The 14,612-nt window shown below is 30.5% G+C and overlaps 2 protein-coding genes across 2 annotated transcripts; both read right to left on the reverse strand.

Moving 5' to 3' along the window:
- Positions 5,261-6,498, reverse strand: LOC109347213 (vegetative cell wall protein gp1-like). Its single transcript, XM_019586920.1, has 2 exons — positions 6,078-6,498; positions 5,261-5,559 (listed from the first exon to the last, which is right to left on the reverse strand). Exons 1-2 carry the CDS (start codon positions 6,448-6,450, stop codon positions 5,441-5,443), a joined length of 492 nt encoding a protein of 163 aa, XP_019442465.1. The 5' UTR covers positions 6,451-6,498; the 3' UTR covers positions 5,261-5,440.
- Positions 7,178-7,626, reverse strand: LOC109347087 (non-specific lipid transfer protein GPI-anchored 2-like). Its single transcript, XM_019586816.1, has 2 exons — positions 7,332-7,626; positions 7,178-7,260 (listed from the first exon to the last, which is right to left on the reverse strand). The coding sequence occupies exons 1-2, from the start codon at positions 7,624-7,626 to the stop codon at positions 7,178-7,180; spliced, it is 378 nt and encodes a 125-aa protein (XP_019442361.1).

The raw sequence follows: 14,612 nt of genomic DNA on the forward strand, positions 1-14,612 counted from the left end.
ATATATGATTTCACCTTGTTCAATGTCTAATTCTCTTTAACTGCTCCCCTTCAGATAGACCTTCCGAGTATCCTTGACGATGTTACCAAGAGCCTAGTTCTCTAAACTTGTAGTGCAGCTTCCCGTACCGCCATCAAATGGAACACGCCGCTTAACCACCTATTGTTTGGAAGTCTTTCGATATATTGGAACCTCTACACAAAAGTTCACCAACAATCGTCCTCTTCAATACTCAGTCAAACTGAACCTTTGAGCTTCCATGGAAAGCTTCAATCGCTACCACCATTGTCTACTTCGACAATCCTAGTTCAAAAGAACTATCATACCCTACCATAAGGAGTGTACCCACAGCACACACCTTGCATCAATGCTAACTAATGTTTGTGTCACATCCTTGCATCCAAGCCAATGTCCATGTTACACCTCTGCATCTCTGCCAATGTTCGTGTTACAACTTGCATCAAAGCCAATGCCCATGTTACACCCTACATCAAAGTCAATCAGCGTCTATGTGCTTTTGTGCATCTGCTAACAATTAACATCTTCACTATGACATCTCTGACATGTCATTAGGATATTCCACTTCTCATCTTAAATGAGAACATTCTCTCAACATCTAGAGAGATATTGTCAGCATCTAACTCAACACATGAGTCTTTATCCCTTGATCCTAACCCAATACATGAACTTATGGGATTCGGAATCAACACATACATCACCCACACTACAGTTCTGCCATGTTTCCTTCTCCTTCAACTCATCTACTCTATCTTTGCCATTACCTTTGACGCACCTTATCTAGCCATCACGCATTCACCCTCTTTAGCCATTATCTGACATCTGGGTTAAGAGTCATCTACCAATTAGCTCTGGTACCAATTGTTGGTTAGCTCTAGTACCAATTGTTGGTGCAGTTGAAGCGATAGTTGCGCAGCGTTGGCCACAAGCAATCAAGTAAAGGACATACGAGTAAATAGAAGAGAAGAAACAAGAGAATTTGTTAACAGGGTTCGGCCAATTGTGTCTATGTCACCGGGAGCGCTGAGCGGCTACCAAGATTTAGAGAATAAGGATTACAAACCCTAGCACACCCATGTGCCTACCTGCCCATGAGGTGTTCCTATTTGGTGCTTATATCTGGTACACATTATAACAAGGGATTTGAGTCCAATATATAACATTAGTGACTCTACTCTATTCCAATACTAGACAACGTGGTACTAATACAATAACATATTTCAAACATTCCCAACAATCTTGGTACATGTTGGGTATTCCAAGTGTGAATGAAGAAGTCCCACATTGGGCAAAAATGGATGAGCTAAAAAATATATAAGTAGATAGACCCATAGACCTAATGTCTTAAAGTTTTTGGTCAGAATATGATGTCAAGCTCATTTATATGCTTCTTTCATGAAAATAACAGTTCATGAAGATTACAAAGATATATAATAATTATTCTTCAACGAAAACTCCAATATTTCAAGATAACAATACAACTACTACAGCCTAAAAGTCTTTTTATCAAGTTTTCTTTAGGAATAAATACTCACATCGCTAAAAGCTTCCGGTCAATAGAGATCATATGTTCTAAATTGTGTGAAACTCTTTATCCTAAGCTAATCATAGTGCTACTTTTTATTCTATTATTTTTTTTAATTTTTTTTTATTCATGTGTCAATATATGGTTGGTAGAGATGACAAAATTGGTCGTCCGGCCCATTTAGCCCGCACCCACAATTGCCCGCAAAAATTTAAGCGGGCACGGGCATGCCTGCATTGGCTTAACGAACAAAATTCAATGCCCTGCCCGTTTTAAAACAAGCTAACGGGCGGCTTGCGGACATTGTTGAATAATTAAAAAAATAAAAAATTCATATAATAAATGAAATGAAATTAAATAAAGTAGGTGAAGATAAAATATTAACAAATTTTTTATATGTTTTATATGAAGTTTAACAAATTACATTAGATTATATTTTTTAGGGAATAAAAATCACATTACATCATAACTTATTTAAAATTTTCTTATTTTTTTCTTAAATTATATTTATGGGCCGCCCGCATGTCCAATAAATGTCCGCAAACTTAGTGGGCAAAAGGACAAAAAAAGTATGCCCTGCCCGCAAAGAAATGCGGGCTATACAGACGCGCCCGCGGGCAACGTCCATTTTGCCATGTATAATGGTTGGTTTAATACAGGAAATAAGACATCGTCGAATATAGATAATCTTCATCCACTTCCGCAACCCATTCTACATGGAGTAAATTTTACTAGTATAAGTCCATACCCATATAGGTACCAACTTATAGGTTTTATGTGGGTTTTAGCATATACCAATGAATACCCACATATATATATCTTAGGTACTTTAAAAAAAATTGTTATGGTGGTTACTTTTTGGACATTTGTAAGTCACATATTTGTTTGTTGAATAAAACGACAACGAAAACAATATTATTTAACAAAATATGTAATTTGTACTACTAAATTAAATTACACAAATTTAAAAATTCAAATTCAATAACATATTAAAGTAATTTCTAATATTGTGGGTACTTGTGAGGATAGATACCACTATACTTGAACCTGTATAAAGTTTGAAGAATCCGTTTCTAAAACTCATCGGTACCCATTTATAACTCTTCTATGAATCTGTACAAATTTTATCAGAAATACCCATGAGTTCCATTTTTTTTTTTGTAATCTCTCATCTTCATCAATTTGATCATCCTTTATGGTAAATACACCATCTATTACGTAAAGAAACCGAGCATTAAAATCATCTAATAGATATAGATCTCATGAACAATTCAATAAACTCTTCTCTATAAAATGCTTGTGGGTTAGAGATATTTGTAACTTTATATTCAAATTTTACAGGTGGATCATAATTTACAAAAACAAACTAAAGTTGAGGAAACATGATGGGTTGAGGAGTAAAAAAAATATTTTCTTAATGAAAATGATGTTTTAAGTAAAACGAAATTTAAACCATTTTATTTTCCAAAATAAATTTATTTTTATCATATTTCTTAATTCCTTAATTCGTTGACAATTATAAATCAATGTTTTGATACTCAAGCTAAACATCAAACCAAACAAACTCTTATGTACGTTCTAACAAATTTAACCACCCTATCAAACCATATGATATTGTAATGTCATTACTATCTTATATAAAACTATTACAAATTACTAATATTAACAAAAGAAAAAATGTATGTACACTTTTAACAAAAACACAAACACTTATACATTATTAAGACACACACAATTCAATACATTTCATACTTCATAAGTTCATATCCTATATCTCTCAATAAATTATGCATTCGAAGTGCATGTTGTGTAACACCTCTTCAAGTATTCAACTCTATTATAAATAAAATAACAGTCTTAGGTTGATCTAGGTTATCCCTGTTTTACTGGATTTGAAACGATCCAGACCATTTTAGAAAAGTGTCTGATTTTTTGGGTAAGATGAGCCACTTACCATGTCGGGCAATGGTCTGACAGTTTGGTCTCATCCTAACATCCTTAGTATAAACCTAAAAACTATCATAGTTATACAACTTTGTCACTCATTAATGCAAAATAATAATATTGGTTTTCTAGATATATATATATATATATTGATAGTATAGGAATTCTATACATATTACTGCATTATTCATCGTTTATATTTAATCATCATATATTCTTCTAAAATAATATAAATGAATTAGAGATGATATATTAATCGTGTATAAATATTTTGGTAGGTATTATTTTTAAATTACTCCCAAATTTCATTTAAAATTTACATTTTTTATCATTAAGTTCAAAAAACAATTCTCATAACTATACTCGCACTAAAGGCAATCTTGTCTGATCTGGGAATATCCACAAGTACGTGAGGCTAACTATCTCAGCGGATATTTTTTCATTCACTAAGACTCAAACCCGAGATCTTGTTTATGAGAAATCAAACATATATCACTTGAATCAACATTCATTGGTACATTAAATTCAAATTGAAAAGACATAAAAGTAATCATATACAATAATAATTAAATCTTAGTCTTATTAAATAGGTGTCTAACATATGGATCAAACAATTTCATAATATTTTATCATAAAACATTACGTTGACAAAATATTAATATCTAAATATTTCTTAATCATTTTGTTCATGATTCTTCTTAACTTTTAGGAGTAACTTTCATTTTATTTACTCTTCATATTATCTAATCCACACATGTCTAAATCACATGAGACGTCATATACTATTATCAAGATATAGCATTAGAAATGATTTTTAAGCTTAAAATTAATAAAAATAAAGTTTACAACCCATTTCAAAAATATAAATAAGTGAGTTGATGAATTTGAAAAGAAAAAACATAACTTTGACCAATAAACAACTTCCTTTCTTAAATTTATAAATAGTGAGCGATTTAAAATATTAGTATAGTGATATAATGATTAAGTTATATATTATAAAATTTTAGAAAAATTGTAAATGTAAATATTATTATTTATAACATATAACTCATTTATTGATCATGTTATAATCAAATACAATGTTCAATGTTTAAATCTTCAATTTTTTTTTGTTGAGAAAAATGACTTTTTTTATATAAGTAAACTAGCTTTAATTGGTAAGTTACATTTTGACAATTATTTTTTAGTTTTATCTAGTTTAAGCAATTAGGGCTGGCATGAGCATACCTTTTTTAAAATATGTCCTGTCCGCCTTAAATATGAGCAGGCGGACTTGCGGACCGCCCTAAATTAAAAAAGAAACTAAAAATGACATAGTACTTTAGATTACATGGATACAACGGTAAGATTAAAAACACAAAACATAACATATTGTTTTGCATAAACCGGATATGCATTTAATTGGTAAGATATTATATTTTGGAAAATTGTTACATGCACTCAAGTGGTGAGAACATGAATTACTTTTGTCATACTTTCAAATTTCTTATTTTAGTGTTCATTGATGTACATGTGCCGTCTTGCCTGCCCATAGATGAAAATGACATGTTAGACAGGTATTTTATGACGGATGGACACAATTTTCATGTCCTGCATGCCCAAAATATGCAGGCGAGCCCGCTTTGCCCAAATTCTCACTTATACGTATGAATATTCCGTCTAATTTTTCAATTGAACAATACAGTGTTCTTTTGGTACATACAGTGTTGATAACCATGACTAATATTAATAAATAAACAATCTTTTTTTATTATTTTTGCCTTAACGCTGTTATGTTTTATTCTTAGCAAAAATTTATTACATCAAATAATAAATATCCATACAATAACAAATTGAACCTTAGTAAATTGTCCTCCCACTAGTATCAAAGCTCAATCCACCAAATCTAAATAAAATCCAAAAGAAGATGGTGGAAAATCTTGCTTTTGGAAAAGACAATGTTACAATAATGTATTAAAAATATGCAGCAAAAGTGATAGCCAAGATAATCATAACCAAAGAGGATGGTAAGTTAGTAGAACTTGCATTTGAGCCACCAGATCCACCAGATCCATTGTCACTACCTCCATTCTCTATTCCAAAAAAAGACATCAAATTAACTACCATTTTATCTTAGGCATAATAAAATTTACTAGCATTTAAATACATTATAGCTTTACCATTTTTAAAATTATCAGAAATTGAATAGATCTATTATTCCAAATAATACTCATATGTTATTCATTAAAAAGAATTAATTTGTGTGATTTGCTTTTGTTAGAGCAAAATAATGTGTAAGACATAATATATGAGATATCGGATATTTATTCAACCTAAATCACCAGATCGAGGGTCATTTTTCTTGAGGAAGGAAGGTTAATAAAATAAGTATCAAATAAAAATTCCTAGACTCTATTGCATCAATTTTAGGTACTATTGCAATTTTTCTCTTGAGTCAATGTTTGTTTAAAATATGTAATTTTATTATAATTAAAAGAATAAATATGTTATTGAAAATTGTATTTTCTGAAAATGTCGAATTATGTTTAATATTTCAATATATAGAAATGTCTTACTCCCTAAAAAAACAAGAATTTATGTTGTTTGGTACCTGGAGGACTGTTGGAATCCGGAGCAGTTGATGGAACCGGAGAAGTTGGCGAAACCGGAGCACTTGGTGGAGGACTTGACGGAGCCGGAGCACTTGGTGGAGGACTTGACGGAGCCGGAGCACTTGGTGTTGGACTTGACGGAGCCGGAGCATGTGGCGGAACCGGAGCGTGTGACGGAGCACTTGGTGCAACGGGAGCATGTGGTGGAGCACTTGGTGCAACCGGAGCACTTGCTGGAACCGGAGAATGTGACGGAGCTGGAGCATGTGGCGGAACTGGAGCATGTGGTGGAGCACTTGGTGCAACCGAAGCACTTGCTGGAGCATGTGACGGAACGGGAGCAGTTGTTGGAGAAGATGTGACTGAAGTCATAATAAAAACTTATGTTATTCACATCTCACAGTTACATATATAATTATGCTGTACAACTTTTGTGGTGTGATCAATTGTTTAAAATTGTGGTAAACTATAAAATTATGGTTGAGATAGATAGTCATTATTATTGTTGTGTGATACTGAATGACGGGGTACACATATATTGTCTTACAGTTTGTATTATTTTATATGTGTTATGAGCTTGTGATTGTTTAGAAAAAATATATTAAAGTTAAAATTTAATTATTAGGTATTTTTCTAACTAATTACTCGCACATGACAAATGAAGTGACACAAGATGTAGGACAACAGATATCTTTCCCTCAATGACAATGATATGGTCATATTTAGTCACATCAATCGTATGAAGCCGCAATTCAGTCACACCGAATTGTAAAAATATTTTTTAATCAATCAATAAATCACAATGCAATATTAACATTGACCCTAGCCACAATTTAAAATACCATATGAGACAATTATATATATATATATATATATATATGATACAAAGTACTAGTAGTGATTCAAAGTGCGGACCACATCACATATGGTTGCAATATTGTGACTACGATGACTATTGCAACTGCATCATGTCGCAATTGCTATGGACATCAAGTCATAATGATGCGATTACATCCGATTACATTTGGTTGCATCAGGCCGCAACACAAGCGTACCAGATTATATCGATTTTAAAAATAATTTTTAATCACAAAATAATTCACAACACGATCCGAATCACAACAGCCACAATCACCACAATTTTAATAAACGCAACCACGACCATAATTACAACTACCATCACTAAGACATATAATTAAATACATAAGACATGGTATTAAAATTTTGAAGATAATGAAACATTTGAAGCATACCATTGCATTTGCTGATAGGAGGTGTTTGGATTTTACAAGCACCAGGAAGAGCCAAAGCCAGAGTCTCATTGATGTGGAGAGCAGCACCAAAAGATGCAGCAGGACCACTAAAAATCTCACAAAGACAATGTGGTTTTGAGTCAACCGCAGAGGAAAGTTTAGTACAGCAATCAGGTGTTGGTGTGGGTGTTTTTCCTGTTATGTATCCAAGGCATGGTAAAAGACTTGCTATCACACCCGCGCAATTTGGAGATTGAGACTTTGTGACTCCCCAAAGGGTCACCATAAGGGACATCATTACTAGCATCTCAATATTTTTCATTGCCATGGGATGATGCTATTGCTATTGCTTTCAGATTTTAATCTAACAAAATTGCTTCAAATTGGATTTCTTGGACAATTTAGTTGTGGAGAAATATTAGTTCAGAATATTGGTTTATAAAGAGACAGAAAAGAGTATGAATTAAGCAAAGAGTGACAACTGGCTGGATTATTCTGGTAAATGGCTTTTATGTGGAAAATAGATTTTTTTTTTGGTAAGAATCTAAACATAATTTTTCTGATTTGATTTCATAATGTTGCCTTATGTGTTGTAACATCCTTCCAGTTTTGGATTTTACTTTCCTAGCATGAGTATTATTGATTTTGGTTCATGTATTAGAATTTGGTATATAGGGATATAATTTCGTTAGGATAGAGGATCATTATCCTTTTCAGTAAGTGTTGTTTGTACAAGTTAAACACTTGAACTTTCAACTTTTCCGAAATCTAACGAAGTCATACACCACTATATCAATGCTTTGTAAATTCATCTTCTTCTATTGTTATGGGGTCATAATCCTCCCCGATAATGGTGAGGAAAATGCATAAACAATAAAGGGAAGAAAAAAATTTATGATATAATAATTTTAGTCTTTAGATACAATCTAATGATATTTTTAATGGAGATAATTCATTTATATTGTTATGTGATGACATGATTGACAATAGTCAACATCACTATGTCAAAGGTATAAGGTGACAGTGGATTACTTACTAATTTTTTACCAATTGTTTTTTTTTTAAATAAGCATAAACATAAAAAATGTAGTTAGGGTTGTCTCCACCAGAGTCAAATACATGAAAAATGCCATAAAAAATATAAGTATGTAACATTTTTAATTTTTATCTTTTAAATATAATATATGATATTATAAAAATAATATTTCTTTAGTAAGTGAGAGAAATCATTATTTAAAAAATGTCACTTTGTTTTTGCTGCATATTTAGGATTTACCCATACATAGTAAGTAAGAAAATAAAGTATATCTTCGTACTATGACATAAATTATTTTTTCTTGTTAATAAAAGTATGATATATATATTATTTTGTTTAATTTTAAAAATATTTTTATAGAAAATAATTAAATATAACAAATGTCATAATTTTAATGGTTGAACGAAATAACTTATCTTCTTATAAATTATTTTATTCCAAAAAGTAAACCATTTAGATGACATGTGTCAACGTGTGGGGTGTTTTTATTATGACATAATAACACTGACGTGGGCCGTTGTCAGCAACATCATCTCATAAAAGCGTGGGGAATGGATGTTAAAAAAATCTTATATTACACTAATCACAAAATCAACCATATCATATGAGGAAAAACTTATTTAAGATTTTCTAAATTCGTAACCTTTTTATATATTATATAAATACAGTTAATCTTATCTGTAAATTTACATATATAACTGCATATATATAAAAATAAAATCTTATCAATATTTTTTAATTTAAAATAAAATAACATCTTTAGAAACAAGCATATAACACTCATTAATTAATCAGAATAAAATATTTCCTCATATTAGACAATAAATTTTCTCTTTCACCGCAATATGTGTCATATTTAATTCTTTATATTTAACTTATTTGAATAATTTTATATAGTAAAAATAAAGATGACCAAGAAATAAATTTGCAATGTTCAACAATGTGTTTTAGAAAGAATTAAATTATATCATATAGCGACTCTTATCAATTTTTTAAAATGAATAAACCCCACTAAATAATTAATCTTATTGGTTTTTAAAATAAACAAATCCTACTAACATGATAAAATCATACGGTTTTTTTTAAAAAGGATAAAGAAATCTATCAATTTTTGTTTAAATGATAACAAACTCTATCAATATTTTAAAATGCAACATATTCTTTATTCAAAAGATTCACATTTTCAACTATAAACAAATCATCTACCCTTGAAAGACTTTTTTTTAAAACCAATAGTTGTTTTCTTTTTCAGCCATCATTCTTTCCTTCATTATTTTCTACATCATTAACTTATCATTAGCCAATCACTAGTTATGGTTAGCCTCAACATGTTGTGGATTGTATGCTACATTGTTAGCAACATGCTTGCACTTCTAGAACATAAATGTGCATAATATTATTCGATAGGTTCACGTTCCATTTTTTATGTCTCATTGTGTTAACTCTATCTCTCCCAGCCTTACACAGGTCTTATGACATTATTGATCCATCATTTTTCAAGCCATCGTAGGCCCATGTCCTCCAATCATTAGCTTTCAGCTTGTCATCTAACACTTCAAGTATATTATTTAATTCCATTTATTTCTTTACTTGTTTTGTATTTGTAAAACTAATTAAATGTATTTTTCAATATATAAATAATGATAATATATGTTTTCATTTTAAACAAATTATTCTATGAAATTTCATTTATTTTATAAGATAATAATACACATTTTTTGTAAACATTAATTAAATATTAAAAAATATTATAAATATATTAACTTGAAGAGTTTAAAGTGACCATCCAAGACTAATATTATCTCTATTCTCATACTTTTGTTTATTTATAAAAATGTAATAATAATAATAATTAAAAGGACGATAACAATTAATATTTTATCTATAGTATTTCAATTATCTCTATCAGAAATTGTTGCCTTGCTGAATTCTTTATTGGTCTAATATATATTCTTTATTTTTAATATATATATTTCAACTCTAATATATATATTCTTTTATTGGTCTACTATTCCTTAATGCTTTCTTGTCCAATGATGCTATAGATTTATACTTTTCCACTGAAATCGGAGTCACAACTTCTTAAGAATATAGTGAAAGTGAAAGAAATTCCAACATTAGGGAGGAATTGATAAAATAAGATGTGTCTTTTTTTCCTTGGCAAGGAAAATGATATTATTAAATTGCACCAAAAAGTGTACGGTTAGTACATGGTTGCAATGGAAGGAAAAAATAATACAAAAAACAATTATGAAAGACAATCTAAGGGATTTACATCCAATCAGAGTAGGATATCATGATCCTTCTTCTCTTCTTGTTAATCTGAAGTCACGATTTCATCTTCACAGGTTATACATTGCTGCAGAGATGGAGTTGAAGAAACATCACTTCTATATAACCAAATTGTTGCTAACCAAATAACGCTAAAGAGTTTTCAGCATTCTCTATGCTTTGTCATGCCCATATGCATTGTGAAATGGTGTCTAATTTACTTATGGAGATGGGTTGGCTTTTGATGTAAGCTTATGTCCATGGTTCTTAAGCATTGATATGAGCTTCTAACAAGAAAGGTTAAGCATTGATTTGCTTCTTCCAAGTGGTTAAGCATTGAAATTTTGCTCCTAAATTGAATTGGTATTGATTACCTACTCTATTGAGGGTTCTTATTTCTTTCAAACTACTATTCCTTAATGCTTTCTTGTCCAATGATGCTATAGATTTATACTTTTCCATTGAAATCAGAGTCACAACCTGTTAAAAATATAGTGAAAGTGAAAGAAATTCCAACATTAGGGAGGAATTGACAAAATAAGATGGTGTCTTTTTTTTGCTTGGCAAGGAAAATGGTATTATTAAATTGCGCCAAAAAGTGTAAGGTTAGTACATGGTTGCAATGGAAGGAAAAAATAATACAAAAAACAATTATGAAAGACAATCTAAGAGATTTACAATCCAATCAGAGTAGGATATCATGATCCTTCTATTCTTGTTAATCCGAAGTCACGATTTCATCTTCACATGTTATACAATTACTGCAGAGATGGAGTGATGGAGTTGAAGAAACATCACTTCTATATAACCAAATTGTTGCTAACCAAATAACGCTAAAGAGTTTTCAACATTCTCTATGCTTTGTCATGCCCATATGCATTGTGAAATGGTGTCTAATTTGCTTATCGAGATGGGTTGACTTTTGATGTAAGCTTATGTCCATGGTTCTTAAGCATTGACGTGAGCTTCTAACAAGAAAGATTAAGCATCGATTTGCTTCTTCCAAGTGGTTAAGCATTGAAATTTTGCTCCTAAATTGAATTGGTATTGATTACCTACTCTATTGAGGTTTCTTATTTCTTTTAAACAAGCATTGTTGTGGAGACTTAAGCACCTTCATCATTACCTTTATCATTGTCAAATTTCCTCTTGATTAATTGATGTGAATGTGACTTGTAATTTTCATTATATTTCTCATCCTAAGTTGGACTTGCTAATGTGTATTGTTAGCTTCTAAGTGTGAGAGAAATCATTAAATATAAGTTGGATACAAAATAAAGCCCATATCGGAAAAGTATTTATTTCATTGAAGTTCCACATCGAAGATAATACGCTACTTCCCCCTCCCTACCACCTATATAAAGATCGAACAAGTACACGAGGTAAGTACTTGCGACTCAATACGCCACAACATTCAGAAATAGTGTTTCTGCTCATCTTAGAGGTAATTTTGTTTTTTATCTTCTTTTTTTGCCTTATTATTTTTCATTTAGAGTTAGTAATACATTGATGAAAATACAATTGAATGCTTTGTTTGGATGTTAGTTTCATAATTGTTAAAGAAGTTTTTTTGTCTCTATAAAAACGTTATTCTTAATCCATATAGCAATCTACATGTTGATTGTATGTCTAACAATCCTTAAATGATGTATGTATTGCAAGGCTTCATTGTATAACTATGTTTTCTTAAACTACATGTAAAAATGAATCTTTTTCTTCAATGAACCATTCTTTAATCATATATTTTTAAATATTAAAATCAACCAATCCACAATCATTTCCTAAAGAATTACACGACTTTGAATATTTTATTTTATTATATTTCCTTATGTTTTGATGTATTGATATATTTCCTTATATTTTTGTACATTATCACCATAATTTATTAGTTTACAACATGGTGTAGGACGTTGTTTTTAGCTAATTTCAAGAATAATTTGGAGTTGCATGGACTTAATGGGTTTTGTGTCTTTGATTACAAGTCGTATGAATATTAAGGATATAGCTATTAATTTGATGAATTATTTCATAACTTTATTACAAATAATTTGCAATGATTTTAAAAGTGATTAATTCATTATCCGTAGACTCGAAGGAAATTCTTGAAATTTTGCAATGATTGTTATTACGTTCATTGACAATTAATCAACTTCTAATCATATGTAGTTTATATTCTTGTCTTATAAGTACAAATGGTCCTTTACTATTCATCAATTTTACAACATTTATTTGAGGCTACAAATTTTCCAAAAGCAACTCATCTTTTTATTTTCAATACAACATATTATTTTAAAAGCATAATTCACTAATTTTCTTTGTGAAGATAAATGGTGTCGCTAGATTAGTGATCATGAAATTATGATTTGGAGTTGATGGGTTTATTATCAAACAAAAACAAAATGAGGATATCAACATGAGACTAAGGAGAAAGTTATGGCATAAATTAGGTACCAAACTTTTGCAGCATATGTGAGGTTATACCTTTAACAATAATGTGATTCATTTGAGGGAAACAAGAAAGAAAAATTGGGAGGTTAGTTCAACGCATGAAAAAATGTTTTTAGTTATGATTTTGTAAATTAATTTCATTTTTAAATCTCAATATTTTTACTATAGTGTACATTTCTTATATCTGATTGGCACTTTCTTCTACTCATCACCACTCTTTTAATTTGTTTTACTTTCTTTTTAGGAAGCATGTGAATTTCTCATCTCAATGTTATATGGTGTACATTTTTCTTATTTTACAATTATGTATCCCACATATTTAAGAGGATTGTTTAAGTGGATAAGAAGTTGGGTTCCTAGATTTCACTTCGAATTCAATAAATAATGAATTATGTTAAAGATCATGTTCTTTATTTATTGGAGAATAAAGTCACCATGGAAACAAGACAACATCAATCAATTAACTGAGTAAGTGTTAATCGATTAACTGGTTAGAAAATCAAGTGAAACATTGGTTGAACAATTATTGTAATTGACACATTTTATACGTTTTACACATTTAACACATGTTGAATTGTTTTACAACATGTGTTTATTAGCTTGTTAGAGAGTTAGCTAGGTTAGTTGGATTGCTTGCTTTACAAGGCATTGTATACTCTCTTGTATCATTTCAAATCAATGAGAAAAATACACAAAGTTCATTTTATGCTTCCGCATTATTATCGCAATATGGTATCAGAGCCTCCTTTCTGGAGGTTTTGATCATCATCATTGCGCACTCTCTGCAATAATTATTATCTTTCTCTTCCATGATCCAACAAATGTTGTGGATGAGAAGGAGAAACAAGACAACAATTGCACTTCCAAGAAGGCTAGAAAATCTGTTGTATACAAGGCTATTCTGCACACCCATTCCATAGTCTCTAATCTTTGTGCTTCACATCATTTTTCAAATATCTAAGAGAGTTAAGAAGAACACTGTTCAGAAACAACATCAAGAACCCGAGGATTGGTGTTTTGAATGCAAAGATGGTGGCAAAGTTGTTGTATGCGATCATGGGAGTTGTGGAAAAGTTTATCACCCACACTGTATTGATGAGGATGAATCTTTATTTGAAAAAAAAAGGACTTGGGTTTGTGGATGGCATTATTACATCACCTGAAGAGATTTTGCAAAGTATTATTGCCTTGGCTGTCCAAATGACTTTTTATGCTACAAATGCCTTGATGACTCAACTCACTGTTATCAAAATGAGGAAAGGATTATGAAGTGTGTGTTCAGAGCTAGTACTTATTACAGAACAAAAAATCATGGGCATATGGTCAAGATTTCTGACCAGGAAAATAATCAAGTGATTGAGAAAATCTAATCACATCAGGATCGAGATTCTGATCTATCACATTGTTATCAAATCAAATAATCAAGTGATTGATGTTGTCTTGTTTCCATTGTGACTTTCTCAATCACTTGATTATTTTCCTGGTCAGAAATCTTGACCATATTCCCATGATTTTTTGTTCTATAA

Source organism: Lupinus angustifolius, chromosome LG05 (assembly GCF_001865875.1).
Source record: "Lupinus angustifolius cultivar Tanjil chromosome LG05, LupAngTanjil_v1.0, whole genome shotgun sequence".
NCBI lineage: Eukaryota > Viridiplantae > Streptophyta > Magnoliopsida > Fabales > Fabaceae > Lupinus > Lupinus angustifolius.